Source organism: Anabrus simplex, chromosome 1 (genome assembly GCF_040414725.1).
Source record: "Anabrus simplex isolate iqAnaSimp1 chromosome 1, ASM4041472v1, whole genome shotgun sequence".
Taxonomy (NCBI): domain Eukaryota; kingdom Metazoa; phylum Arthropoda; class Insecta; order Orthoptera; family Tettigoniidae; genus Anabrus; species Anabrus simplex.
This window is the reverse complement of record NC_090265.1, coordinates 912,228,062-912,255,540: the sequence shown is the minus strand read 5'-3', so window position 1 is coordinate 912,255,540 and position 27,479 is coordinate 912,228,062. Positions and strand designations below refer to the sequence as shown.

General features: G+C 36.6%; 1 protein-coding gene across 1 annotated transcript in view; it reads left to right on the top strand.

The window, feature by feature from the left end:
- The window catches only part of LOC136874726 (protein FAM91A1), an 86,702-nt gene extending 76,459 nt beyond the window's left edge, over positions 1-10,243 (top strand). The window contains exons 12-13 of the mRNA XM_067148393.2: positions 470-1,038; positions 9,532-10,243. Of these exons, the coding sequence (XP_067004494.2) occupies positions 470-1,038; positions 9,532-9,660 (698 nt within the window). The 3' untranslated portion in view covers positions 9,661-10,243. The remainder of the gene's footprint in view (positions 1-469; positions 1,039-9,531) is intronic.
- The last annotated feature ends 17,236 nt before the right edge of the window (positions 10,244-27,479 follow it).

Sequence of the window (27,479 nt, the reverse complement as noted above, 5' to 3'; positions counted from 1 at the left end):
TTATCATCATCGTCGTTGTTGTTGTTGTTAATTGCGAATACACCCATTAGAACTATGCAAAATGCTTAGAGGTGTACATTTGCCTTCCTTTGTGCCCATATTTCTTTCATTCTTTTACTGTAGGCTTCTTTCTGTCTTCAGACTAGGTAGTTCCAGTCTTCTTCTTTGGTCTTTCCTTTTGGTTAACTTGCCATTTGTGATTTTTTAAAATTTTTGTTATTATTATTAACTCCCTTGTCAGAAAAACATCTAGGTGGTTCAGAGTTTTACATAAGAATCATTGGTCTTAAAATTGGAAATACAGCCCACAAACAAATAGTGATTTAGATTGTCTTAAATTCTTTCCATGTTAAACACTACATTTGATTTCATATTTATGCATGTATGCAGATGCCAACTATTACTGTAATTTTATTTCTTTTTTCTTATTGTTGTGCTTTATGTGTGTGTGTTTGACTTGTTTTTACAGAAAAAAATGGTTTAAAGATAAACTGGAGTTGTCATCCTGCCATTCAGAAACTTAAGGACACTATAGATCTCCGTAATAATTGTGGGTTCATCACAATGGTAAACTTGAACAATGCTGTTACTCATCATCCACATGGCCTAAGTTTAAGAGAAGAGGTTGGCATGTTGGTTTCAACCCCTTCTGCAAATAGTAACAGTATGGTCGAAGCTTGGGTCACTGCTAATGCCTCTACAACTACATCAAGTCCTGTCAATGGTTTTACAAGCCAGGATTGTGTAGATATTTTAGAAGAGGAACTGAACAGTTTGGTAGGAAGTGTTAAGTGCAGTGGAGAAACGAACATCACTAAGAAGGTAGGAAACTTAAGTTTAAGAGGAAGTCCAGAAGACGATAAGTGGACATTGTTAGACTGCTGTTTTGGAGTGCCATTGTTTGATGCTGAGGCTAATATGAGGATATGTGATGCCATCATCACAGAGGGACTGTGGAAACAGGAAAGTCTTGATCGTCTCACTGCTTCCAGCAGAAGTTTGTCTCTACGGCTGTTGGATTTTATTGGCCAGTTCCAGGTTAGTATTTCACTACTTTTATGTGTGTGGAGGATTAAGTGTAATGAGTTTTTAAGTAAGTTGAGGAACTACAGTGGAATCTCGATTCTCCCTTTTTGGAGCGACCACGTACAGTACGGGAAAACAGGAAAATCCAGGAACGAATGAAACATCAACAATTTGGCTAAATGTCACAAAAATGAAAAATGTATTATTATAATCTTACAAACACTCCTTAACCAAACCAAACTACAGTCCCAGTGGACCTTCCACCTACCAAGCAACTGCTGCTCATCTTCAAAGCCTGCAGATTACGAGGTGACACATGGTCAGTGTTACGAATCCACTCGCCGTTATTCCTGGTTCTCTAGACCGAGGTTGCCATCTCACCATTCGATAGTTCCTCAATTAAAGGTAATTGTAGAATGAGTGAACCTGGAACCAGCCCTCATATGCAGTAAAAATGCGTGACCTGGCCGGGAATCAAACCTGGGCCCTCCGGGTGAGAGGCAGGCAAGTTCAAAAATGAATTACCGGTACAAGGCTTAAAAATCTTGAAACTTTACATTCAGTTTTACCAGGAAAACTTTGTCAGTTTCCCATGAATACTTCTTTCAGTTCAGCAACTTTGATCAGGCAAGCTCTTCGAAAAATTTAATACCAGTAACGCCAACAATCGACCATAAGTATTTTTTAATTCTCTAATCTAATAAAATAAAGCGCATTAGGTACAAAAGCACCCAACCTGATAGCAAAATCCCTTCTTTTAATCTTACATTTTAATTTGGTCACCAGTATACAGTTAATAGTCAGTTGATGGAAATCTTTTACTGCATAAATTAGGCCTACATTGACTTTTAAAGGTTATGTTGAACTCGAGAATATGGTTTTGAATGTAAGTATCGATTCTCGAAAGTTCTTGAACGCATTGTATTCAGTTCTGCCCGTCACTAATAATCAAATTGGAGAGAGAAAAAATATCATCAAAACTTCAGAAATTACGGTTATTTGTGACCTTGAGCTCAGCTGGAAAGCGTGCTCGCTGTACAAGTCTGTACGAGTGCAAAATGCTACAAACTTTTTAAATGTGACGTGCGCAGATAAAACGTCTGCGGTTTTTATAATATTTTAACACAAAAAAATGAAATTCTCAGTCTTATATTAGGACCAAAACGGTAATAGGCAATCCCAAAACCTCCCATGGCTTAATGTATGTAAGGTGCAACATCTGTTCTGGTCTCTATAACATAATTGTATATGATGGTATTAGAATACGAATTTTGTGTTGAGCAGTTTTGATTCCTGCCTGAAAGCCCAGTGACTATACAATGCCTTGAGGGAAGTGCCGAAAACCTGTTTGGCGATACAATAAAATAAAAAATAAAAATGTAAAAAAAATAAACATCTAACCCTGGACATAATGTAGATGTTTTGGAAGTACGAATATTTGACAAAACTCGTTCCGTCTTCAAGTAGAGCTGTCGAAATGCGCTCCGTCTCCTTCCAATTGTTGTGGCCACTCTCTGCTTTATGATTTCCGAGGATTTTCTAACCAATATCACCCGAATGCGATGCTAAGATGGTTCCTTATGCAAGTTCACCGCCGATCACTTTTCCAGTACAGTACCGATTCTTCTTCTAATTATCGCAATGACGGGACGTTAACACCAAGCCCCGTAAGTTTGCCGTAGCCGTCCTATCGTGAGATACAGTTTCTTGAAAAACGCGTGATCGAGGATTTAGCATTGATGGGACTGAATTCTGGACGGTTGATCCGGGAAATTGTTTCTCCGAGGAACAGATAATGCGGGATTTTTACAACGTTATTTAATTAGGATACTCGTCGGACTACATAGTTTGAACAAATAATAGGGAAAATGTAGTTTCCGGGAACGTATAATCGAGGTTCTACTGTATCCTGATTTTAATGTGTGAAAGGAAATTGCTTGGTTATAATATATGTTCTTGATGTGTGCATAATTTATTTGTTCCAAGAATAGGTACACCATGACTTGAAATTATTCAGTACTATCCCAGCATTTGCATACTGTTTTTGTTTTATTTTTAAAGTGCTAAGGGATTAAAATAAATCCTGGATAGTTTTCAGAAATAGCCTTCACTATGGTTTGAAGCAATAAACTTTGGCTACCCATTCCTATCATGCAGCATGTTGCAACATGCTTAGGTACAAAGATGAAGGGCTGCCTAACAGAGACGGCAGGAAGTATGAAAATTTCCACTTCCGGAGGTGCACATGGCTGTGAGGTTCACTCAACCTACATCAAAAATGAGTACAGGACCAGGTTAATTCCTGGGGGCAAAGGAGACCAGGCATAGAGCTAAACACTCTACCCCACTAAACTCCAAGGTTACGGATAGTGGAAACCATGACTTTTCACCTCTCCAAGGGCCTACATGGCCTGTAAGGAGATGACTTTGCTTTTGCTTCTAGCAAACCTGCCAGCCCTTTTGATTTACCTGGAAACTTCCTGTTGTTTAACTCGTCTTACGACTGTCCGATTTATTTTTACTTCTTCATATTTTTGACCAATATAACTTTCAGTATGGTCATTACTCTTCCCCTACCATACTGTTTCCTCTTCCTCATCCAACCTCCAATGCTGCTGCACAACTGTGTTCCAGTTTAGGCTCTATCTTATTATGCTTTATGCTGTTCCTGATCGAATTCAACCGAGACCTAGTGTTTACAGTGCACTATGTCTTCTGGTATGGGGTAGAACAATTTTGTTACTTTCATTGATCTGTCTCAGTCTCATCCTTGGCTTTGATATGTAATAGCAACTTCTGGCTCGTTGAGGAAAGCAACGGGAAACTACCTCACTTCTCATTTCCCTAGTATGCCTCTTCACTGATGCCTAGGCCATCTTTGACAGCTGATGGTAGAACTGTTGAGGATCCAACTAGCCTTCGGGCTGAGGACTATACATACATACATACATACATACATCCTTGTTTTACCCTGTCCTTTCTTGTCTTTCCTATCATATTTTCCAACGTTGATTATTCCTATTTCATGACACTGTGCTGTTCGCCCACTTCTCACAGTTTTCCCAGCACAAGAACTGCACGTCGCTTCCAGGAGACTCTGTAGCTTTTTCCTTGGCTAATTTAAAGGTACCATTTTCAACTTTTTGGCTGTTATTATGAGATGGTCACCTCTCCCAAAGGCATTTTAGAGTGATTGCCAGCAATTGATCAGGCTGTTCCTAACAGGACTTACAGATGCCTCTTGCAGCCATCCCTAATGTGAGAACAGATGCTGCTTGATGGTTTCCAATGTCATTTCCTACTCTGAGGGGACCACGTAAGGAAACTCAATCTGCCCAAAGCTGTTGGTACCCCCTAAGGTGTTGGATTATCTACCACTGCTTGAGACACTGGCTGTACAGTCTGCTCCATTACCATAGTGGGGTAACAATACCCTGGCCAGCCAAAAAAAGAAAAGAAAGAAAGAAAAGACAAATATGCATGTATAACTTTCACAACAAGAAGATAATTGAGCTATCATTTAATATATTAGGTATACTTCTTCTAAGATTTAAACTGGAGCTTACCGGACGAGTTGGCCGTGCGCGTAGAGGCGCGCGGCTGTGAGCTTGCATCCGGGAGATCGTGGGTTCGAGCCCCACTGTCGGCAGCCCTGAAGATGGTTTTCCGTGGTTTCCCATTTTCACACCAGGCAAATGCTGGGGCTGTACCTTAATTAAGGCCACGGCCGCTTCCTTCCAACTCCTAGGCCTTTCCTATCCCATCGTCGCCATAAGACCTATCTGTGTCGGTGCGACATAAAGCAACTAGCAAAAAAAAAAAAAAACTGGAGCTTTCATGAAAAGGAGCCCAGAAGTCCATGGTGACTGGTCTTTAAAATCATTACACAGTGTGTGATAATTCTGATGTGTTCGATTGAAAGGTGTTCAATACTAGAAAACAAAGTTCTTGATAGTTAACATGTATTTATGAAAATACCACATTTAGACACTCTCCAAAGATAAAATATTTGTCAGCAAGTTTACTGGTGCTTGCTAATTCATAATACATGCTCTGTGTCTTTTTTCATGATAATGTGTGCCTATGTTTTCTACTCTTTTACACTTGACTTTATCTTGGAACTTTAACCCATATCTGCCCAGTTTATATTTCTGTGGAATATTGCTTTACATTTCATTAGGCCAGTTGCTTTTAACACTTTAGCGTCGACGTGTACATTTGCTTTTTCCGCGGTAAACTGCTGAAATGCCGTATACATTTTTCAGGTTGTTGTGGGTTACGGATGTTCGTAATTTCATTCGTAGATGATAATCAAAGACATATTTTATGTTCAAAGTTACTATTTTTCTGTCCCCCCATTGGGGTGACATATGGTTATTAGGTTGACTATGCAACAGAGAAAGCGCACGTCACCCCTACAGGGGTGACGTAGGGGTGACGGCCTTTTTACCTTTGTTGTTGTGGAACACTGTGCTCTGTACTGTGAGCTGTTGATTTACGCGCCTTTCAACGAGTTCCTTGTAATTTACAGTTTAGTGACAAGAAATTAATTCATGTTATGTGTTTCTGTGTTGAGTAAGTCATGATTACCGATAGAGAGATAGAAGAACAACCTGAAAAGGGCTCGAGTGTTGAATCAAGAGATGTTGACATTTAGGATTTGCAATGTGATGCCACCTTTTCCGAGTCAGAACTCAACAATAGTTTGTGTAGTGAGGACACTAGCAAAGATTCCGGTGCTGCATCGGGCAATGATTCAACTAAATCATCAGCCAGTGACAATTACTGGGGAACATTCCCAGGTTTGCAGAAACATTCTTTTTATTCACACGTAGCCCCGGTTTACAATTTCATCTGAGTGCTAAATCTCAACCAGTATGTAAGAAAAAAGCAATAATAGACTCCAATCCACATTATTTTCCTTGCCATTAATAATTGAATTCTGATGGTTGCGTATGTCACCCCATATGGGGTGACAAATGTCAGAGAAATTCCACTGTTTGTTGCGCAATGCCCAGCGTGCTGAGAAAGGAATGGGCACTGCGCTGCACTCTATGAACACCTTACGTGAACAAGCAATGCAATACAACAGCGAATGGTAGCGCTAGTTTCGTGCGACAGCCTAAAGTTGAAAGGCCTGGACACACTGCCGTGTCACCCCATGAGGGGTGACATACTATATTTTGTATGAGGGTCCGTCACCCCACATGGGGTGACATCGTCTTCAAAGTGTTAACCTAAATGAATGGGTTAGGATGACTAGGTTTCGTTAACATATATTCCCTGAGATTTTAGATGCCGATATATATAAATACAAAGTGTTACAAGTGTTATTTTTTTAATATCCACCTATTCAGTACAAAGAGATCTTGGTATTATAAAATGTTAAGGGACATGTTTCGCCCATATTAAGGGCATCATCAGCCTCAAACTCAAACCTGTATGGTGAAAAATCAGGATCCTGATTGTTCTTACAAGTTGTAAAAAGAGGAAATCAATGTAGGTGTTTGTCTAAACATAAAAATTATTAGAATGTCTGTGGTTTAAATCGTAGTATCAAGCTGCATGTCGTAAGTTCACACGATTATACTTTCTGGAGTGTTGAGTCAATGCGCCCAAAAACCTGTTGGGGGTAGAACAATAAACATTTCAATCTTTATAATGAAACAGAAATATGTTTCCTTGAATACTCCTGTTGGAGGATAAGAAAAAGTAAGGCTGATAGACTTCTTAAGTGGCTGTTCAGCTGTCTATAGTCTTATTTAACTGGCTGAAGGAGTGAAAGTCGAATGTGGTACGATAAGATAACAGTCTTCTTTAAGTAGTTGTGGGAGCAAGGAAAAAGTATTCGGCTGTCTATAGACATATTTATCTTGCTTGAAGGAGCAAAAGTCGAAGGTCTATTGACGTTGATAGAGCTTAGGAAAGGTATTTTTGAAGAGAATGTGGGTTTTAAAAAAGAAAAACATGGAAAATGTATAAAACACTTACCCTTTTGTCTGTAAAGATGTAAATCAGTTATGGAAAGGTTAGTTGAAGAAAAACAACGTTATGTGTGGGTTCATTTATTTCTTTGACTGTTATGGTGTTAATCAGTTGCTATGATAGCGTTAAATGACTGACACTTGTGCTTCTAGTATTGTATCGATGTGAGATTGGCGGAGGAGGGTGTGGTGGAGGGGAGGGGGTGGGCGGGGCAGGGCGTTAAGTTTATGTGTTGTTGGTTGCGAGAGATTTGCGTGGTCGGGCAGGGAGGGAGTCGTATTGGGTTGCGGGAGAATTGTGGGGGCGGACATGAAGGGAGTCAAGTTAGTTAAAGTAGTGGAGTTCTAGATTATGTTAATTTAAGATTTTTAAGAATGTAGTTACGTTTTGAATTTAGCGTTTGCAATAATTTGGGTAAACTTTCGTATAATGGATTCTTGACTTCAATTAAATCATTGAGGTTTAGATTTTTGTTGTAGTATTGGTCCAAAAATATATAGATGGTTTCAAATTCATTCATCAACTTTCCTTTGTCTACTCTTTTAATAATTGTGACGTCTTGTCCTATCCTTGTGAAGTGATGTCCTGTTTCTTTCATATGGGAGCTCATAGCTGAAAATTTATTGTGCTTAATGGGAAGTAGGTGTTAATTACTATAAAATTGTTTAAGAGACCAGTACTTGCTTTCAGTCATCTGAGGAGTGTTCTAAGTACCTAGTTTGAAATCTCCGGCCTGTTTGACCAATATAAAAGATGTTGCATTGCGTGCAGGTGAGCCTGTATGTGCCTGACCTGAGTAAATGTTTTTGCTTGAATTGATTGTGTTGTGATTAAAAAATAATTTTTGGTTGGTGTTTGTTGTCCTAAAAACTATACTGGTATTTTTGTTTTTTATTGGGTTCAAGACCTGGTGAAAGTTTGGATTGTTGTAGGTAAAGGTAACGAATTTGGATTTTTTGGGTTTGTCAGGGATGATTTTTTTTTTATTTTATTACATGTAACTAATCTCATGATTAGACCCGTATTGAAATTTGCTATAAATGCTTACAATATAGTGATTATTTTAATCCACCTATTCAATACAAATTAGTTTTGTGTTGCTCTTCATAATACTACAACACAAATTTACAGGGACATGTTTCGCTTTATTTACAAGCATCTTCAGCCTACATAATTGTCTCAAGGTTAAGACCTGTCATATTTGGATTGTTTTTACAAATTTTTTGCTTGAGTATAAAGCCATGTTTAGTAATAATATGTAAAAAACATAGAAATTATGTACACATTAAAAGTGTGACAATATGAATTACAATGTTGAATTGAAGTAACCCTTAATTCTAAAATACATTGACGTCCAAAACATAGCAACTACAATTTAAAAATTTGGTTAAAATTGTTTTCACAATTACAATGTTGAATTGGAGTAACCCTTAATTCTAAAATACATTGACGTCCAAAACATAGTAACTACAATTTGAAAATTTGGCTAAAATTGTTTTCACAGTGCTGTGGTTGATTGAATCAACTGTAATATGGCTTTAAATTTGAGTCATAAATATAAACTGAAGGTTAAAATATAGGAGCCATTTCGGATGTTACTGTGTTCCAGAAATCAATGGACTTTAGAAAAAATGAAGGTACCAGTAAAACCGTGCAAAAAATCTAATATTGGCTGCCATGTCCTTTGCTTCGAGGCATTTCACTCATGCTAAAATAGACAGCATTATGAAAGAGAGAGTGTAGTCTCAAAACACAGACTAGACTGTTGTCAAGTTCTTTTCATAGTTAAGAAAGAAAAACCAACCGACCGAACGAACGAATAACTTGAAGACATATACGGTACTGGACTAGCTGCTTCGTCACTAATATGACTCGCTTCATTTTCATTCAATACACCCTCTCGCACACAGATTGTACCATTTTCAGTTATTTTTCTACGCACTATTTCAGTACCAGCCTGAAGCTGAGTGCAAGCTCTACAGTACTGAGGTAAATCTGTTTGCACCCACCATTGACATATGTCGACGTGAAACAAAATAACTATCAGTATGCCACAAACTAATTTAAAATCTGTTGAAACCACATTGCATTATTACATTGAACACAACAGTCCTCTTCTACTCTTAAGAGTAACAATATAATAACAAAATAATACTCACCACGATGGAAACTTCATTCTCTTGACTGTATACGGAATGATATTTCACACACAACTCGATAAGGCACGAAACTGAGTGTCTTTTGTTTTCGTGCTCTGCAATAAGTGTCAAACAATGCACCTGTTTACCAATATAAGATCAACAACATTGAGATATTCATCTTGACAAATGTCGACAGTGGGCACATATGGGTTATGTAAGAATGGACATTTTTCGTCAAGTGTAGTTGAATCATGTCTGATAACTTCCTGTAAGTCATATTGATGATGTAAAAATCCATATAGAGTTACAATGGTTATGAAAATTCAGTGTTCATCATTTAAATCAGTTAATATTCCTTAAAAATGTAACTCTCTTCTAGGACCTCCCTGTTCTGCCAGAAGATCTAGGCACTGGTTCCAACAAGAAGACCCTTGCACCAATGGTTGCCATGCCCACTCGTAATCTGGTGTTTAATGGTGGCAAGTTGCGATATTGGGATGGTAAATGAAAGTAAATCTTCTGTTTAAGCAGAAATAATACTTCCTCAAGTTATGTTCAAATCAGAACTAACTTACCCTCACAGAGGATAGAGATGCTCTCCAAGGACATTTCACCTCAGAAATGTGAAGAAAAGTTCAAAGAAAAATACTAGAAGAGAGTAGTATGGAGTCACCTTCGTTCCATTACTCCATTCTTTGGTGTGAATATTCATTTTAAGTGAAATGGAAACTAAAATGGAAGTGACAACTCATTTTAGTTGTAGCTGTTGTCTGTCAGTTTAGTGTTGCACTATACTGCACAAAACATAGAATGCAGCTTGGGAATACCAACCTTGTAAAGAAAGAAATAAATAAAGATAGCAACATCTTAAGAATGTAAGAGAACCTAACTGAAATCTGGTAAAAGTTGTCTGTCATCAGTGAATTTTTTTACTTCTACCTACCAATATCAAAAAGAAAAATCTAAGGTGGTATTGATTTGGCAGATATTTTTCATAATTGATGCAAGATATTATTTTACACATATAAATAGGGTAAGATTTAACAAATCACCAAGTGTTTTTGCTATGACACTGAAAAATTATTTTTATAGTCTTACCTAATATAAAAAACTACCAGTACATTCTTCTTGCCCCTCCTCCTCGAGGAGAATAAAAACCTCTATTTTAAATGATGCAAATGAAGATCTAATAAAATTCACTTTTATCAGATAGCTTAAATTTAACTCTTGTCATGGAGATTTGTATTCATACAAAATTAATGAGAGACATGCCGAGTATTACAACTCAGAAGAATGAAAAGTTCTGGGATTGAAGACATATAGTCATTTACATGATTCATACTTCCCTTCTCTTCTTTTCTACATATAATCAATGTACCTGTGGTACATACACATCAAACCAAAATTTTCTTTGCTAAAGTCCTTTCAAAATGGTAGAAAATGTTATTTTATGTTAATATTAAGCTGTCTCCTTGTATACTTTTACTCCTCTAATACACTGACAGCAAAAAAAGAAAAGGTTAAAAAATGCATCACTTCAGATTTTGCAGAAGAAAGCAATTTACTTGGTTAAAATCATTTGTTATAATGGAAGCCATTTCTCTTTAGTTTTTACATAGTTAATTTTATAACTGTGAGGTTCTTCAGTCTGTCAGCTAATTCACTATAACATAAATTTTAAAAATACCTGAAAAGGAAAACATTTATTAACACATTATACATGAAAAAGATACCATTAATCAAAACCAGAATTAATGGTATCTTTTTTAGGTATTGAGGTATGATTGTAATTTAACTCCTTATTAGTGAGATATCCAGAGCTTTTTTTTTTTTTGAGAAATGAGATTTTACAGCAAATTATTAACAGGCATAAAAAAAACTTGCTAAATTCACCCTAGTTTGTATCAAAATTTAACATTGTTTAAGGGCAGTTCATTTCCTTTCACTCAAGTGTTACAGTTATTATTGCACTGCATTTCTGCATCATCACGCACACTTTCAGAAATGTGTGTTGCCTCTGGCACAAATCACAGCTCCAAGCCTTGGAGACATACTCCTGATGAGTGCCACAGTATCCTCTTGAGGAATGAGCTCTCATTCATCTTGAAGAACTTCCCGCAGCTCCTGCATTGTCTCTGGACTATAACTATGTACTTTTCTTCCCAAAAATTTCCCATAGATGCTCGAGATGGTTGAGATCCGTACTGTATGCAGGCCATTGCATCCATTGGATTCCTATTCGTTGAGGTACTGAAGGACATGTCTGGCCACATGAGGGCATGCATTGGCCTGAATTAACAGGAAATCTTCATCGATTAATGATGCAAATGGAACACCATTTCTTCCAGAATATTTGCAATGTACCGATGGGCAATAAGTGACCCACCTTCCACAAAGATGAGCTCTTATGTGCAACCTAGGAGATATCTTACCACACCATCAAAGAATCGCCATTGAAGGCTAACCATGAAGAAAAGTTGCATGGAGAATACCTTTCTCCACATGTTATCTACACCCTTTCTCGTCCATTTGGGGTTCTGAGGCTAAACCGAGATTCATCTGTGAAGAGAACTGTTCCCCACTGTTCATCAACCCATTCCCAATGTTCTCTCACTAAATGTGACTTTGTCGATGTTGACGCATCAGATCTGGACCAGTAGTATGTCTTCTAGAGTATAGTTCAGCATCATAAACCTCCTCACTGTCCACTCACTGACATTCACACCTCGTACCTATTAAAGCCGACTTCTGGCTTGAACCGCGGTACTGTGTTGGTCACGCATAATTTGAAGACTGAAGAACTGGTCATTCCTTACAGTAGTTGACCTCCTACCAGATTCTGACCTGCGAGAATATGAACCCAGTTCCCGATACCTCCTAGTAGGGAAATTGTTGATGGAGCACAGTGTAACAACTCAGCCACATAACGCAAGCTACTTCCATCCTCTACCAACACTACCGCCCTAGCAGCATCCTCTGAGTTCAATGGTATCTTCACTCCCGTATGTGCTGTTTAACACTGAGTAGAAAATCGGAGAATTCCATCCCTCACACATAGAAGTAACTGTTTGAGTATGAGAATAAAGATTTTCAGTTGCATAATCCTATACCTTTGGGATGGTCTGTTTTTGGCTGTTATTGCGTATTGTTTGACTTCATTCCATTTGGCAATATTTGAGAACATTTCCTAAGTTTCAGTACATAGTAAAAAGTTTCATAGGTGAGCATGAGAAATGTTAAAATATGTATTATATTTTAGTTTCTCAAATATCTGGTGAGGGGTGGTTTCTCTTCTCTTTTTTCTTATCAGTGTAGATGTCTCAATGAGGTGAAAATTAATCTTTCTTCTTATCCAAACTGTGGAAGTTATCTATTAGAGAATGATTTTTGAAATAGGTTTCAAATACTAATTGCACGTAAAGTGCTTTTCCAAGAATTAAGCTCATTTTTAAATAAATGTAAGGTCATTGAGTAAATAATTCTAAGGTTGGTCCTTATTTCTCTGCCTTACTTTGCTATACATTAGGCCAAGACTCTAAAAATTACTTTTTAGTAGCTACCTATATTTAATAAAAATTTATTTTTGTAAGAAATCATACCTATAATCTGGTTATAGTATCCTCATTGATTTTATTATATTTTGCTCATTTTTCTTCCCAGGTGGGAGAACCAACTTCCTTTATTGTTCTGATTTCTATAACTGCAGTTTGTTTATCTTGGGTTGCTTTTTCTTGAAGTCTGATTCTGTGTCATAGATTAATTCCCCTGTATCACCTGCATCATCTTCCTCTATCCAACCACCCATGGTGCTCCTTAACTTTGTTCCAGTCTAGGTTCATTCTTCATACTTTTCTTGATCAAATCCAGCCACCTTAGTATGGATGTACCTCTTCTTCTCCTTTCTTCAATTTCAGCCTCCATCAGTGTCCTGTTAATGTGTCTAAATCATCTCTTCATTCCATTGGAAAGCTTCGCCACTCCATTTTCCTTCCTGACATCCTCCTTTCTTACTCTGTTCTATCTGTCTTTCCTATCATACTTGTATACTACTTTGGTTTCTGGAGATCCTGATGTATACCATGTGGTCTTATGTTACAATCTCATCTCCAGAAAAATAACAGTATCATTAAAAACTCTTTTGGTTTAATAATACCAATATATAGAGTAATAAATTAAATCTTCATTTATTTAATTATGTCTTTAAAGTTGTTGTCAGACTGTGCAAAGTGCTACCTAGCTACCTATATTTAAGTTAATTCTTATTCTTATTCTATCGCCCATATCCAAGGAGCTCTTGAGTTGGGCTGTGGATCATTGACCTCTCTCCACTTCTTGGATTTCCCTGGATACACAAGAGATGGTCATCAGTTCTGGGGTACTCCTTAACTCTTTATTCTGATCCACTTTGGTGCTTCGTATAGGCTATTATTGCAGTGGGCTCACCACAAACAAAGACATTTTATACAAGGACAAGTCAATAAGTATCTGCAATCAATTTTTATAATTTATTACAAAAAGAGTGCACACTTTTTATTGATATTAGTTTTCAACATAGTCACCCTGCTTGTCAATGCACATGGTCCACCGTTTCACAAGCTTTCTGATACCCTTTGCAAAAAAAGTTTTTGGTTGCGAAGCAAGCCACGTATGCACCGCTTCCTTCACCTGTTGATCGGAGCTGAATCAACGGGGTCTTAGAGCATTTTTAAGTAGACCAAACAGATGGTAATCTGATGGGGTGAGATTGGGACTGTATATAGGATGCTCCAACACCTCAAATCGCAGCATCTTGAAGAGTTTGAGCAGTGTGGGTGGCGGTATGTGGACGCGCATTGTCATGCAACAAAAGAACTCCTTCTGACATTCGACCTCTGCGTTTGTTGCGAATTGCAGGTTTCAGCTTGTTTACCAGCATATCACTGTAATGTTCACTGTTTGCTGTTTCACCCTTTTCCTGGTAATGTTCCAGGATTGGCCCTTGAGAGTCCCAAAACACTGTGAGCATCACTTTTCCTGCAGAAGTTTGACTCTTGAATTTTTTTTTTTTTGTCTGGGGATCTGGGATGCTTCTATTCCATGTTCTGACATTTGCTCTCTGTTTCAAAGTGGTAAACCCATGTTTCATCTCCAGGGATGATTTGTTTCAGAAACGTTTCACCTTCATTAGCATGACAGTCCAGTAGGTGCTGACAAATTCTCACACGATTGCGCTTCTGCTCTTCATTGAGTTGTATTGGAACCCATCTCGAACAGACTTTGTGAAAGTTAAACCTGTTATGACTGATTTCATATGCAGAACCATGGCTAATGTTCATGTGGTTTGCCACGTCAACAGTCACTTGTCTGTTATTCAGGATCATATCACACACTTGTTCAATAGTGGCATCAGTTATGGCTGCAGATGGACACACAAATCTTTCCTCATCCTTCACGCTCGTGCGACCCCTTTTGTACTGTTCAGTCCACTAGTAAACACTTTGCTGTGGCGAAACATTGTCCCTGTATTGTGCTGAAAGTCTTCTATGAATTTCTGCTCCCGGTACACCCTTAGACCACAAAAAATAGATTACGAAACACTGTTCTTCCTTGGTGCAAACAGAGGATGGCGCAGCCATCTTTATGTCGCAACAGCACAAGCTGTACTGATAACGCTGAAAATTACGAGAGACGTAGACAGCGGTGCCGTCTATCGGCTGGTGAGCACATAATGCCATAGAGCTAACTTAAAGACCATTAGAGCAAAATTTCAGATGCTTATTGGCCTACGTACTTAACTACCAGGTTTCAGCAAGGCCACTCCTAACCTGGAGAACAGACAGTGCTTGCTGGGTTTCAATGGCATTTCCTCCACTGGAGGAATAACACCTAAATAAAGGGGCTCTTCTGCTTGAAGCCATTGGCCCCCTTAGAGAGTTGTATTATTTACCACACTCGGTGTGTTGAGCCACTGGCTGTACAGTCTACTCCATCCCGTAGAAGGTAACCCTGGCCAGAAATCCATCAAATCCTACTGACTGTATATTAGAGATTCTAATCTTCACTGTCATGAGCTGCATTTGGTTGAGTCAGAAATCTAAGATCTGCATAGATCTGTTTGAAGTATGAGAATAGTGTGTGTTTCCTTATAAATATCTCATGGGTACTTGAGTTCATAATCAAAATGGATATCTCTGTTTAATTTAATTTTCATCCTCTGTGTACTCCATTCTAACTAGGAGAGGGCACAGCTATTGGATCACTGATTTCAATCAAGCTTTGGGAGGTTATCTGCATCAAAAATAAACGGATATGTGCCCGAGATTTTGTGCCATTGGCCTTTATTGAACGAGAAAATGACTCTTTAAATTTAACAGCTGCTAACACATATTTGTTTATTTTTTGACATAGATTGACCTAAAGTTTGAACAAAATCAATCACCGATTGTTCATTTTTACCTGTTGGACTAATTATTTTATTTTATTTTTTATTTTTTAAATTTGTTGTGATAGTTCTAGTTTTTATGGTTGTTGCCCTCGAACATCTTTATATATAGCCTAGTATCTTTTCTGTCTCCTGCACACACACATACATACAGACATGCAGCTTATCTTACATATTTCAGACACACTCTTAATGAATTGAGGAGTTTTCTGGAAGAAGGACCCATAAGGCAATATGGCAAATTGAGATATTTGCAATCAAAGATTTTTAGAATATGTAACTTAATAAATATGACATGTAATATATATGCAAGTCAACTTTTTAACAAATTCTGCATTTTGTAACAAGAAATAGGTATGTTATTTTCAAAATTAAAAGTACCACAACCTTGAAAATATAACAATAGTGAACATGCATATGGGTTGTTTTTCCATAAATTGACAGTAAATGAGTTTTAGTAGTGCTGTAATATGTTTAATTTCAGATGCAGTAATAATAATTAAATATAATAATATAATAGAATACAATTAACAATTATTATATTTTATTATTTGTTACTATCTCTTATATTTCATACTTTGTTTTCATCAAACATCCTATCCAACCAAATACAACTTTCTTCATTTATGTATTTAAGCGAGCCACGAGCATCATCTTCTTTCACAGATTTTACTGATGCCTATTCACAGTTAAAAGTTCGATATCTTTTAGCTGTTGGGTACTATATTTTTGTTTCCACAAACGAAATGGGGTAAATGTACTGAAGTAAGTTGGAGAGCACAGTACTGTATAGTACCATTAGTTGTATATTTCAGTTGTGTGTATGACTGTATCTTGAATACACTCCCTTTTGCAATGGGTTTAGGGAGACAATATTCATTGAGACCACTTCTCCAGTCCTTTATTAGTATCCTGTCCATGCAAACTTCAAATGGCGAAGGATAGATTCTACACTCTACCATAGCTGAGAGATTGTGATTTTCTCCACTTTCTTCAATTTTGATTTAATTAGTCCAAAGTTCCTGTTGCATTGCCAAAAGAATGTTCCCAGACAGGAAATAGATGTGTAACTTCCACTTGACAGACTCTGGCTAACCATGAACAAAATGAAGTCGTAACTAAATTTTTATTTTGCCCTTCGCAAGCATCAGAAAGCAAAACCACTTTTTTTTTCACATTAGGGAATTCACTAAGTTTCTTTCTTAAATCATGGTTTAGAAATGAGGCAACTGAATTTGAATCTTTTTTTTTTGTCTCCATTTCCACAAAACAGTACATAAACGAGGAACTGTCATTGTGTATGTGAATATTAAACGCATACAACCATAGAAGCCTTTTATAAAATTGGTTGGTTACATTCAACTTCAGAACTGGTAGATTTTGAGAATAGTCGAACTCAACAACAAGATAAGAAGGGTCTGTTTTGCTCTTAAGGATAAAATCTCTCTTCATGGATAGGTATCTCTCTGTCTTCCTCTGGTGCAGTGCATACTCTACTTTACAAACATCTGTTGGATCACTTCTCAACGTGTTTTGACATTGTGAGCAAAAATCACATGTCTGTATTCGGCTGCTTGAAGGCATAGTTACAATGTTCTTTAAAAAACTTGAAATAAGTTACATATTTCATAGTAAGCTGTTTACCAGTTTGTTCAAAAAAGTATTTGGAGAACATTTCAAATAATGTCTTGACATTTAAGTTTGGATTCTGAAAGTAATTTAAATTTGTTTTACTGCCACAATAATGACACTTTTCACTTGGAATCATGCTTAAATGTTCCTTTAATTTAACCCAGGCATATGATTCCACTTTATGTTGACAGTTATCGTGACTGCCCCTTCTTTCTTCAAAGGTTTCATTATGTAATACCTTTTTTTGTATGACCCTCAGTCTCCATACTGACACTTGGAAAAGCTTACAGAGAGCTGCACGGCAAATTGTAATCTTAGATCCTGCTATAAATAACATATGCTCCCATGTGTAGTTCCGTAAGGTCTTTGGATTTTCGGTTTTCTTTCTATTTGGTTTCTTACCTTGTAGTTCCATGGCATGTGCTAAATAAGAATCTTGCAGTTCCTTACTTTATCCATTATAAAATAATTCATATAATTCCTTCTGTTGGATTTGTGACACTTTTATATGACACTTTTTCTGATAACATTCGTTCACTGGCACAAACTCCTTATTCCTGACCTCAACTCCGGTACTGTTTACATATGTATCACCACTTGACCTCTTCCTTTTAGCATCTGTCTTCTTCAAACTGGTGCTGCAGTAAATCTTTTTCACATAAACTAATATCAACAGATCTAGTGCACAGCACAGGCTCCAGACAACTGCACATCAGACACAATAACTGGCAAAAGTATGAAACTAAACTTGGAGGGAATATACTATACAATATGGCGGATCATTTAAAACAATTTCCCGAAAAATGACCCATAGGTCTCTATTTCAGAAAGCTCCTAAATTAAATTTGTTGAGACTTTCCATCTGTCTTCTCTGATATGTTTTTAAATATCCATGTTCCATCGAACTAGAAATAATAAGTTACATAATAATCCTTCCCAAAGAAATTAGCTTCTTGAAGTTCAAAAACTGGACCATATTAATTTTCCATGTGTGATTGCAGTGAGCTGAAATGTTACTAATTGTAAAATCCCATGTAGAACATGTCAGTTCCCTTCTGCATTAGCATTTAATTAAATGTTGTAGTATTTAAACACTTGAGCTGTGGACACAAATGATCTTGTATATGCTTCTTGATTATCAAATGAGACGTCGCTCAACTGCTAGAATGGAGCTACGTTAGTTCTACTCGCTCCGTCCCCATCACTAACTCGGATATGTCGCTCGGCCATCATTGATAAGAAATGAGACTTCTGGTTTTCTTGTAGATCAAATCAGGAAGAAAAATAATTTTCTGTATTAATGTATATTGATAAATGTGAACATCTATTTCCATTTATCAAAAAGCTACTGTTTTTTAATTGGTTGATTACTCACTTTTAGCATTTCTCATGGATATAAATAGAGAGTCAAGCAAAAGAGTTACAAAACCGATTTTTAATTTCATACTTCACAATATTATAGTTATTTTTACGTAGAAAAAGTACCAGATGATACAATCTTTGAGACTGATGTAACTAGGTATACTTTCATTCTTTTTAAGTATTTTGAATTTCCACTCTTAACAACACTTGTGAAGATTAAATGGTGCTTTGTCCATTATTTCTAGTGATTGTGGATTTTTTTTTTTAATGTTACGCTGTTAAATGCAGACGTTCAAGTATTACTAACAGATGGTATAAATATGTTTCACCATTGTTAATATCTTTGATCTTCTATAATTCCATATGCAATGAATTAGTTGTAATTTTTAGTCAGTTTATTAGTATCAGTCCGAAGCATCATATTCTTATGCCGAAAGTTTGTTGACGACTTTTATAGGAGTGCCTTTATATCAGATTTATAATTAGGGCTCTCATCTATACATAATTTAGTAACATATGATCTTAGCAAGATCATACATGCATTTACTTTTCTGCTATAAGTTTGTGTTTTAAATGGTTATATTATTATTATTTTAGCATACAACTCTTTACATGAACATTATCATTGCCAAAGGATAATCCTGAAAATATTTTATACATCACCCAGCAAACATCGTTATTTGATGCCTTTTAGCAGTCCCTGACATCAGATTTTTGATCTGCCCTTTTCCGAAAAGCTTCCAGAAATTTAACATTTACCAGATCTGTGCGGAATCACAAGATTCACTGATGGAGAATAGAGTGTCCTTCAGCATGTATCACTCGTACATTTTCAGATCCTCACTTTCTGTCTGCTCATTACTTTTCCCTAAAGCTTGCACCCTTACAGTGCCCTACATTTGCCTGAAAAGCAAGAACTGCCTTTGCTCAGTCTTACATAAGCACTACATTAACATGCAGCCATAAGTGAAACATTCATCTTTCAGATCAATAAATTACATCTCAGTAAAGAGAATTACGGTACTGATATGGAAACATGTTATATGGCCTAAATAATGCCATATTTAAGGAAAGCCCTTAGCCTGAAGCACTCTCCTAAAATTCTCCATGTAGCCTCTTTATTTTTACTTTTGTTGTTATATTGCTCTGTAAATTTATCACTGTATTATGTAAAAAATAAATAGGTTATTCAAAAAAAACTTTTTATTTATCATGGAGTGAAGTTTGAAATATTTTGGAGTTCTTCCATATCTGAACATCTGCAGCCGAAAAATATTTTCATAATGTAAGGAAGATTTTTAATAGGTAGAAGATATTTTGATAGAATATTATAGAAATGAAAGTAATCATCACACATGTACAATTTTTTGCAGGTTACACTTTCATTGGTGGAAGATAGGGTAAGAATGGTAATACCAATTTGTTAAATCCTGACAGTGTTATGAAATAAGTTTGGGTAGAGAATGGCAAAGAGGAGCTGACATGTTGAGACCATTGGCTTCCCTAGATTCCAGTTTATGTCCAATTTTGGAGTACTTCGTAGCAAGGGGTGGCAGTATGCAAATACATGTTGAAATGTGAAACAGTCATCATACTTTAGTTGATCTGGATTTTAATGAGAATCAATAGAATTATATTGGAACTTTCACAGGTTTTGATTTGAGCATTAGTTGTGGAGATAGTTTAGAAAACTGGATGGATTCTGCAGTAAAATTTATTGTTAAAAGATAAAACTTCAACATGGACTCTATTCTGCATTATATATTGACACAGTTACTAACACTCTTGTCAAGTGATTATATGATCACTGCAATACCTATAAAACAATGTAACACCAACCTTCTGCCCTAACTCACATCTAATTCACCAAACCATATTTGATGATTGTTTCTTATTAGTCTTTTCATTATTTACCTTCTATCCCTTATACCGAGGAAATTAGAATTTGAACATCAGGTCAACGTCAGATAACTGCTTTTAATTTTTCCAGCCAGTTGGCAGTCTCCATTACTCAACAATAGACATTACCATTCTTAATCAGTCTTCATCAGCAAAGATTTAACTGAAAATTTTGTATTTATGTAAAGTTTTCCTTCCTTTATGAGTTTGTTCCTACTGTGCTCCATCTGTTTCCTAAACAGGTATGTTCTGATACCTTAACCTTTGAATAGGTTAAGGACAATTTTCTGTAAGTTTATTTCGTGGATATCAGAAATTCGGAATTTAACTTGTGGCTGCCTTTATGGCATACTCATAGTATTACTTGACCTTGATCTGTAGTTTATTTGGGTAATAGTTTATTTTCATAGTTACATAGAAATGTGATAAGAAGGCCATTAAATTGAAAAGAAAAAAAAATACAAAAATGGTACAACCAATATTGTCAATGGTATATTTCCATAGGAGATAAATATATAAAACATTGAACCAGTGGATTAATTTTAATTGTGTCATGGTGCTTTCTTAGGATATTCTTCCAGAATTAAATGTAATGTAACTTTTCCTTAGCACACAAGAAACACACTTTTCTCCAGTCATTCCAGTGTGAATGTTTTCATTACAAAATTTCACAATTTTTGAAACTTTTAGAACAGAGTAATTGCTTCATGTGTGTGTGTTTTTGTGTTTCCTATAGTTTTGTGTGTTTCAAGATGTAGTGTGGACTATGGTATTATAAGGTATGGGACGGCAAGAAAAGGTTGTTCTTTTCCATCTTTGAGAGATGTAAAGTGAATTCCCTCTCCTCATGAAAGATTGAAATATTTTTGTACTCCTATTGTAGATAATGGAAGACTTATTAATATAGTTGATTGTAAATTACATTGTAATATATTTACAGACATATTGTTAAACTGTATAGCTATGTTTATGATAATATAAAATGTCTTTCTCTTTACTGTACTGTTTTATAATAAAATCAGCTTGAAGCTGTTTTTCATGCTCTTCTTTCCTTTCCTTTCCTTGTTGTTTGTAGCCATCCTATTTTATCCTAGATCAGGGATGGCGAACCTATGACGCGTGCCACTAGGTGAAACACAAACACGACTTCTGGGGCACGTCAGACAACATAATAACATATTTTAATGTTTTTAACATGTATTAAATTGGTCGAAAATCTACGAACATGGCATATTTTAACATTACGCTTTGATAAATAAGTATGTCGCTATTAATAATTCTATGGCCATATTTTATATAAATGTTATTAGGTTGAAGCAAAAATATATCTTATCCTTAAAATGTACCTTTTTTAAATGTGAGTTTTTCAAAATAAAATAATTAAACATTCAGTCGAATGGATTTGTACATGATGCAATGTAATACCTAATTGAAGTCAAATGAGGGATTTCATGATGATTTTAAAGGAAAATAATCAATAACATACTAGAAAGTAAAAGATAATACACAAGACCTTAATTGACATGCTAGTCAGTAAAGGTTTACCATCCCTGTCCTAGATAAATTGGTTTTCTTAGTCTTTCCTTTTGCAGGACCTTGATAACACAGGTACAGTGTGTGTAGCTTCGCACCAAGGTTGCCACTGTTCAAATCCTGGTCATAAAAATTAAAGTAAATATAGAAATCGACTTTCAACCTATTAGGTCGTGTATTACATAGTACATGTTGAAGAGATGTTAAGTACAGAACAAAACTGGCCAACCGGACACCAGTGGAATCCAAACTCACTACCTCCTGATTTCATATCGTTTGCTCTACCAATTGAGTTATAGTGGCCTAGGTCATATTTGTTCTGTGGAAAGGATGTAAGCAACAGGTCTGTCACTATGCCATCATAGGTTATCCTTTTTGACCTTCTAATTCCCATTTTCAGTAATGTCAAACCAACAAGTCATAATTCAGTTTTTCATAATATTCACAGCACCTTTCCTCAACAGCCATCTTTTTTCCCACATCATTCAGCCCTGCCTTGATTCCCTGTACCACTTCCCCCTCCCCCCTCTCCTTCAGGACCTTCCCCCTCCTCCCTTTTCATTTGAATCTCACAACAGTTAGTCTGAAGCACACACAACAACAGGCCACACACCTTAAGTTGTATTGAGAGGTAAGTCTCATATAACCTATGCCATCTAACTAACACATTTTCTCATTCAATTCATTAATTTAATTTTATCTAATTTATTCAGGTTAACTTCATGGGCACCGCAATGAATTGCAAATTTTATACCAGACACAATGTATCCATGTATCCCATGGATATGGAAATGTAAATCCAGAAGGATTTTTGCATGAGGAATCAAATGATTGTTGGAAACACCTGGTTTAGGAAGAAGAACAGTCAGAAGATTACAAGGTATGGCTGGGGAGACAGACGGACAAAGACCATGATTGATTATATAATCATAGAGAAAGAACACCGGAAGAACCTTGTAAATGTAACAGCCATGCCTGAAGAAGCCTTTGGTGGAGATCATAGAGTTGTGATAGGAAAATTGAAAGTTGGAAAGATTGAAAAACCCCAATTAAGAAGAGAGAAAAGAATTAAAGTATGTAAGTTGAAGGAGAAAAGCATACAAGAAGAATTTCAAAGGGAAATAATACCCTTGGTACCCAGGACAGAGGTGGGGAATGTTGAAGAGGAATGGAAAAGATTTAAGGAAGCACTGGTTGGATGTGCAGAAAAGGTGTGTGGTCGAACATCAGGAAATGTGAAAGACAAAGAAACACACTGGTGGAATGATAGGGTAAAGATTAAAGTGAAGGAAAAGAAAATGGCATGGAAAGCATGGAAAACATCTAAGACTGAAGAAAGTAGAAGAAAATATGTGGAGGCAAAGAATTTGGCCAAGAAAGTAGTGGAGGAAGAAAAGAGGAAAAGCTAGGCCTTATTCACACAGACATTGAGAGATGATACGCAGGGCAGCAAGAAATTACTGTATGGTATCTTAAGAAACAAAAAGAGAGATCAAGTAAACACCAGATTTGTGAAGGATGAAGGTGGCATAATTTTAACAAAGCCAGAAGAAATAAGAAATAGAAGCTGCTGAACATAAGAACAGATGACAGTCATTCAATGGACGACCAGGAAAGGCAATTAGTTGACGAAGAAATGGATAAAGAAATTACAATGAATGAAATTGAAATGGCAGTAAGAAAGATGAAGAATGGAAAAACTGCTGGAATAGATGAAATTTCAGTGGAGATGATAAAGGCAGCTGGAGCTGTAGGCCTGCAGTGGACATATCGGGTTCTCAGGAATGTCTGGGAGAATAAGGAGGTCCCTGAGGATTGGCAAAAAGGAATAATCATCCCAATTTTCAAGAAAGGTGATAAGAAAGTTTTGAAGAACTACAGGGGAATTACTCTAATATCCCATGTTGCTAAGATAATGGAAAGGATACTGGAAAGTAGAATAAGGTTGAGGGTTGAGAAGCAGATACAGGAAAATCAGTTTGGTTTCAGAAGTGGAAGGTCAACAATAGAGCCCATTTTCATTATGAGACAACTAATGGAAAAGCATTGGGAGTATGGGTATGATATGGTGATGACATTCATTGATATTGAAAAGGCATATGACAGTGTCCCTAGGACGAAAGTTTGGGACAGTCTGGTGCAAAAAGGAATTGGACAGGGATTAATAAAAATGATCATGGCATTGTATAAGGAATGTTGTAGTTGCGTGCAAACACAAGTTGGCAGGACAAGTTGGTTCAAAATAACTAGTGGGCTGAGACAGGGAAGTGTTCTATCACCAATCCTGTTTACAATAGTAATGGATGACATCATGAGAACAGCAAAAGCAGCATATGGAGGAAGAGAAATGAACATGATGTTATTTGCAGATGATATTGTGATTTGGGGAGAAGACGACAGGAAGGTTTAAGAACAGTTGAATGTGGTGAATGGGAAGATTGAAGAATGTGGATTGAAAATAAGTGTAGAAAACTCTTGTTATGACTAGAGGGGAGAAAGAAGGGAAAGGTCAGATTAGACTTGCAGACAAGCCCCTGGAAGTAGTGGAAACGTTTAAATACCTGGAGAGTGAATTAATGGAGAATGCTCGACTGGATGCTGAGATTAGTAAAAGGATTCAAGCTGGAAGTTGTTTCTATCATAGTGTAAGAAATATGTTATGGGACAAAGATGTGCCAATGGAAGCAAAGGATACTATGTACAAGATGTATTACGTACCCATAACAACTTACGGAGCAGAAATTTGGACAGTGACAAAGAAGGATGAGAGTCGAATACAGGCAGCCGAAATGAAATTCTTGAGGAGTATGATACAGAAGAGTAGAAGAGACAAAATAAGGAATGAGAAAATCCGGGAAGAAATTGGAGTGGAAAAAATGAATGATAGAATAGAGAAGAGCTGACTAAGATGGTTTGGGCACATAAAGCGAATGAGCGACGAAAGAATGCCAAAAAAAGGTGATGGAAATGCAAATCCAAGGAAGGAGAGGCCGTGGACGACCACGATTGAGATGGAAGGATACCATCCAACGCAGCATTATAGAAAGAAACCTGGACTGGGACACAGTGTTGGAGGAGGAGTGGTGGAAAGACCGAAGAAAGTGGAGAGGAACCATATTTGCCCCTACCCGGCTACAGCTGGATAAAGGGAAATGATGATGATGACAATGTATCTGTGTTAACCACATCTTCATGTGCTGTCCTGACAAAGTCCAACAACATTTCAGCATGATTTAACAAGCACCACGAGAGCATCTCATTGTATTACCTTGATTGATGATGAAACAACATCTAACAGTTCTCCGTCAGCTAATGGTTATTTACAGCGGTGTCCAATGGCTTGCATATGACTAACACCACTCAAATAGATTTGGTGATGAACTACAGGATCAACTTATACCAGTTCCCATTTACTATTGAATTATTAATGATTAGATGTTCTGTGTATATAAATTAATACTTGAAATATTCTCAATGATGAGCATACTCAAGAAGTTAGAACCTAGTTTATTTTCAAATTTAATCATAATTTCATCCCAGTTTTTAATGTCATTTTGTATATATTTGTTTCATTTGTTTTATGTCAATTGTGTGCGTGTACATTTGTTTAGTTATTAGATGTTTTACATTAAGGCTGAAGATGGCCAGCCCCAGCCAAAACTAGTCCCTATTTAATTAATGTAATTTAGAACATTACATATTATAGTATTGAAAGGTGGACCATTACTACATAAATTTAATTTAATAACTATGCCATCACACTGTAGAGTGCATTCAAGTTGCCCGTTGTGGGCAACATCCCTCAAACTCTATATTATTTGAACACACTCTACAGTGTGATGGCAATAGTGTCAGACCTGTAGCTTAGATCCTTTCCACAGAACAAATATGTCCTAGGCCACCATAGCTCAATATTGGTAGAGCAACCAACGCAAAATTGGGAGGTAGTGGGTTTGGATTCCACTGGTGTCTGGTTGACCATTTTTGTTCTGTACTTAACATGGTCTTCAACACATACTATGTACGTAATACACAAGCTAATAGGTTGAAAGTCGATTTCAATTACAATGTGGTCGTGAAAATTCAATATTCATTAAATTAAATATAACTTTTTAAATGAAATTCCAATGCTTTGCATTCCACATAAAGTGGCAGTTCCACACACATGTGAGTATTCATTTACAGTATTACACTACTGCCTCTTAACAGATGTATGTATTCCTAAAGACTCAGTATATTCTCCTACAATAATAATGTTATTTTGTTATTTGCTTTACATCCCACTAACTACTTTTACAGTTTTTAGAGACTCTCCTACAATGTTGTTGGTAAGTGTAGTACTAAATATACATGAAATTAAGTGTGCATGGGTAATGCCACACTCTGGCTAGTGTGGTGGAAGGAGGAGTTGTGCTTCTTCACACCTACCTTTTGAAACATTTGCATACATGTGTTTGTATGGTGGAGGTTGGTTGCATAATATCAGAATTTGTCATGGTGTTTTCAGTACTTTTTATACTACAGAACTGCAATGCCTGTTTGTTCCTCTAACTGCTAAACATGCAGAGTAAAGTTTAAAATCCATTTTAGGCCAAATCAAGATAATTAAAAGGCATTGGTTTGTGCCTACGAATTCTGGTTTCACTGTTAGCACCTATTTAGTGATAATTGCTTGTTTAATTGCCAAAAAAAAAAAAAAGGAAAAATGTGAATTTTATTTCATTCTTTCCTTTGATGTATCTCGTTGATCAGCAGACAGTGTAGCCTGATCACATCCTGTGAGGATGAGAGGACATTCTATCAATTCAGAAATATCCTGACTGAAACGAGACATAGGCGTACACCAGAAAAGCTTGAAATATGTACAGTAGACAACTGTAATGTATTTTGAGTACAGAATAGAAATTGATAAAAAATTGGTTCTTCCAAATACAGTAAGATCCTATTTGACACTGTTCAGAAATTAAGTAGTTAATACAAAGTCCTGCACTGAGGTCTTCGGTTCAGAGGTTCCCAGTTTAGATTTCCCACCAAGTTGGGAATTTTAACCACATCTGGTTAATTCCTCTGGCTTGGAAACTGGGTGTTTGTCTCAGTACACTCTTCTTCATATACAAACAACACACCACACTATCTACTACCAAAAAAACATGGAATACTGAATACATTCCTCAACACAGAGTTGGCTTCAAGAAGCCCATCTGGCTGTAAAACTGGGTAAGTCCACATGTGCATCACAGTTCACATCCACGACACCATCAGGATGTAGTAAAAGTGGAAGAAGGAGATTAAAAGGTAGTTAATACAAGTGTTCCGTAATAATAAATTTGGAGCTTAATCTATAAGGAAATAATTTATTGCACAGGAATATTTTCTAACACTTTTTAAAACAAAACTTCCAATAGACCAAAAAAACCATTCACCTTGCGCACTTCACGACTGCCATCTTTTATGAAACAAAACTTAAGGGAGGGCTGTCA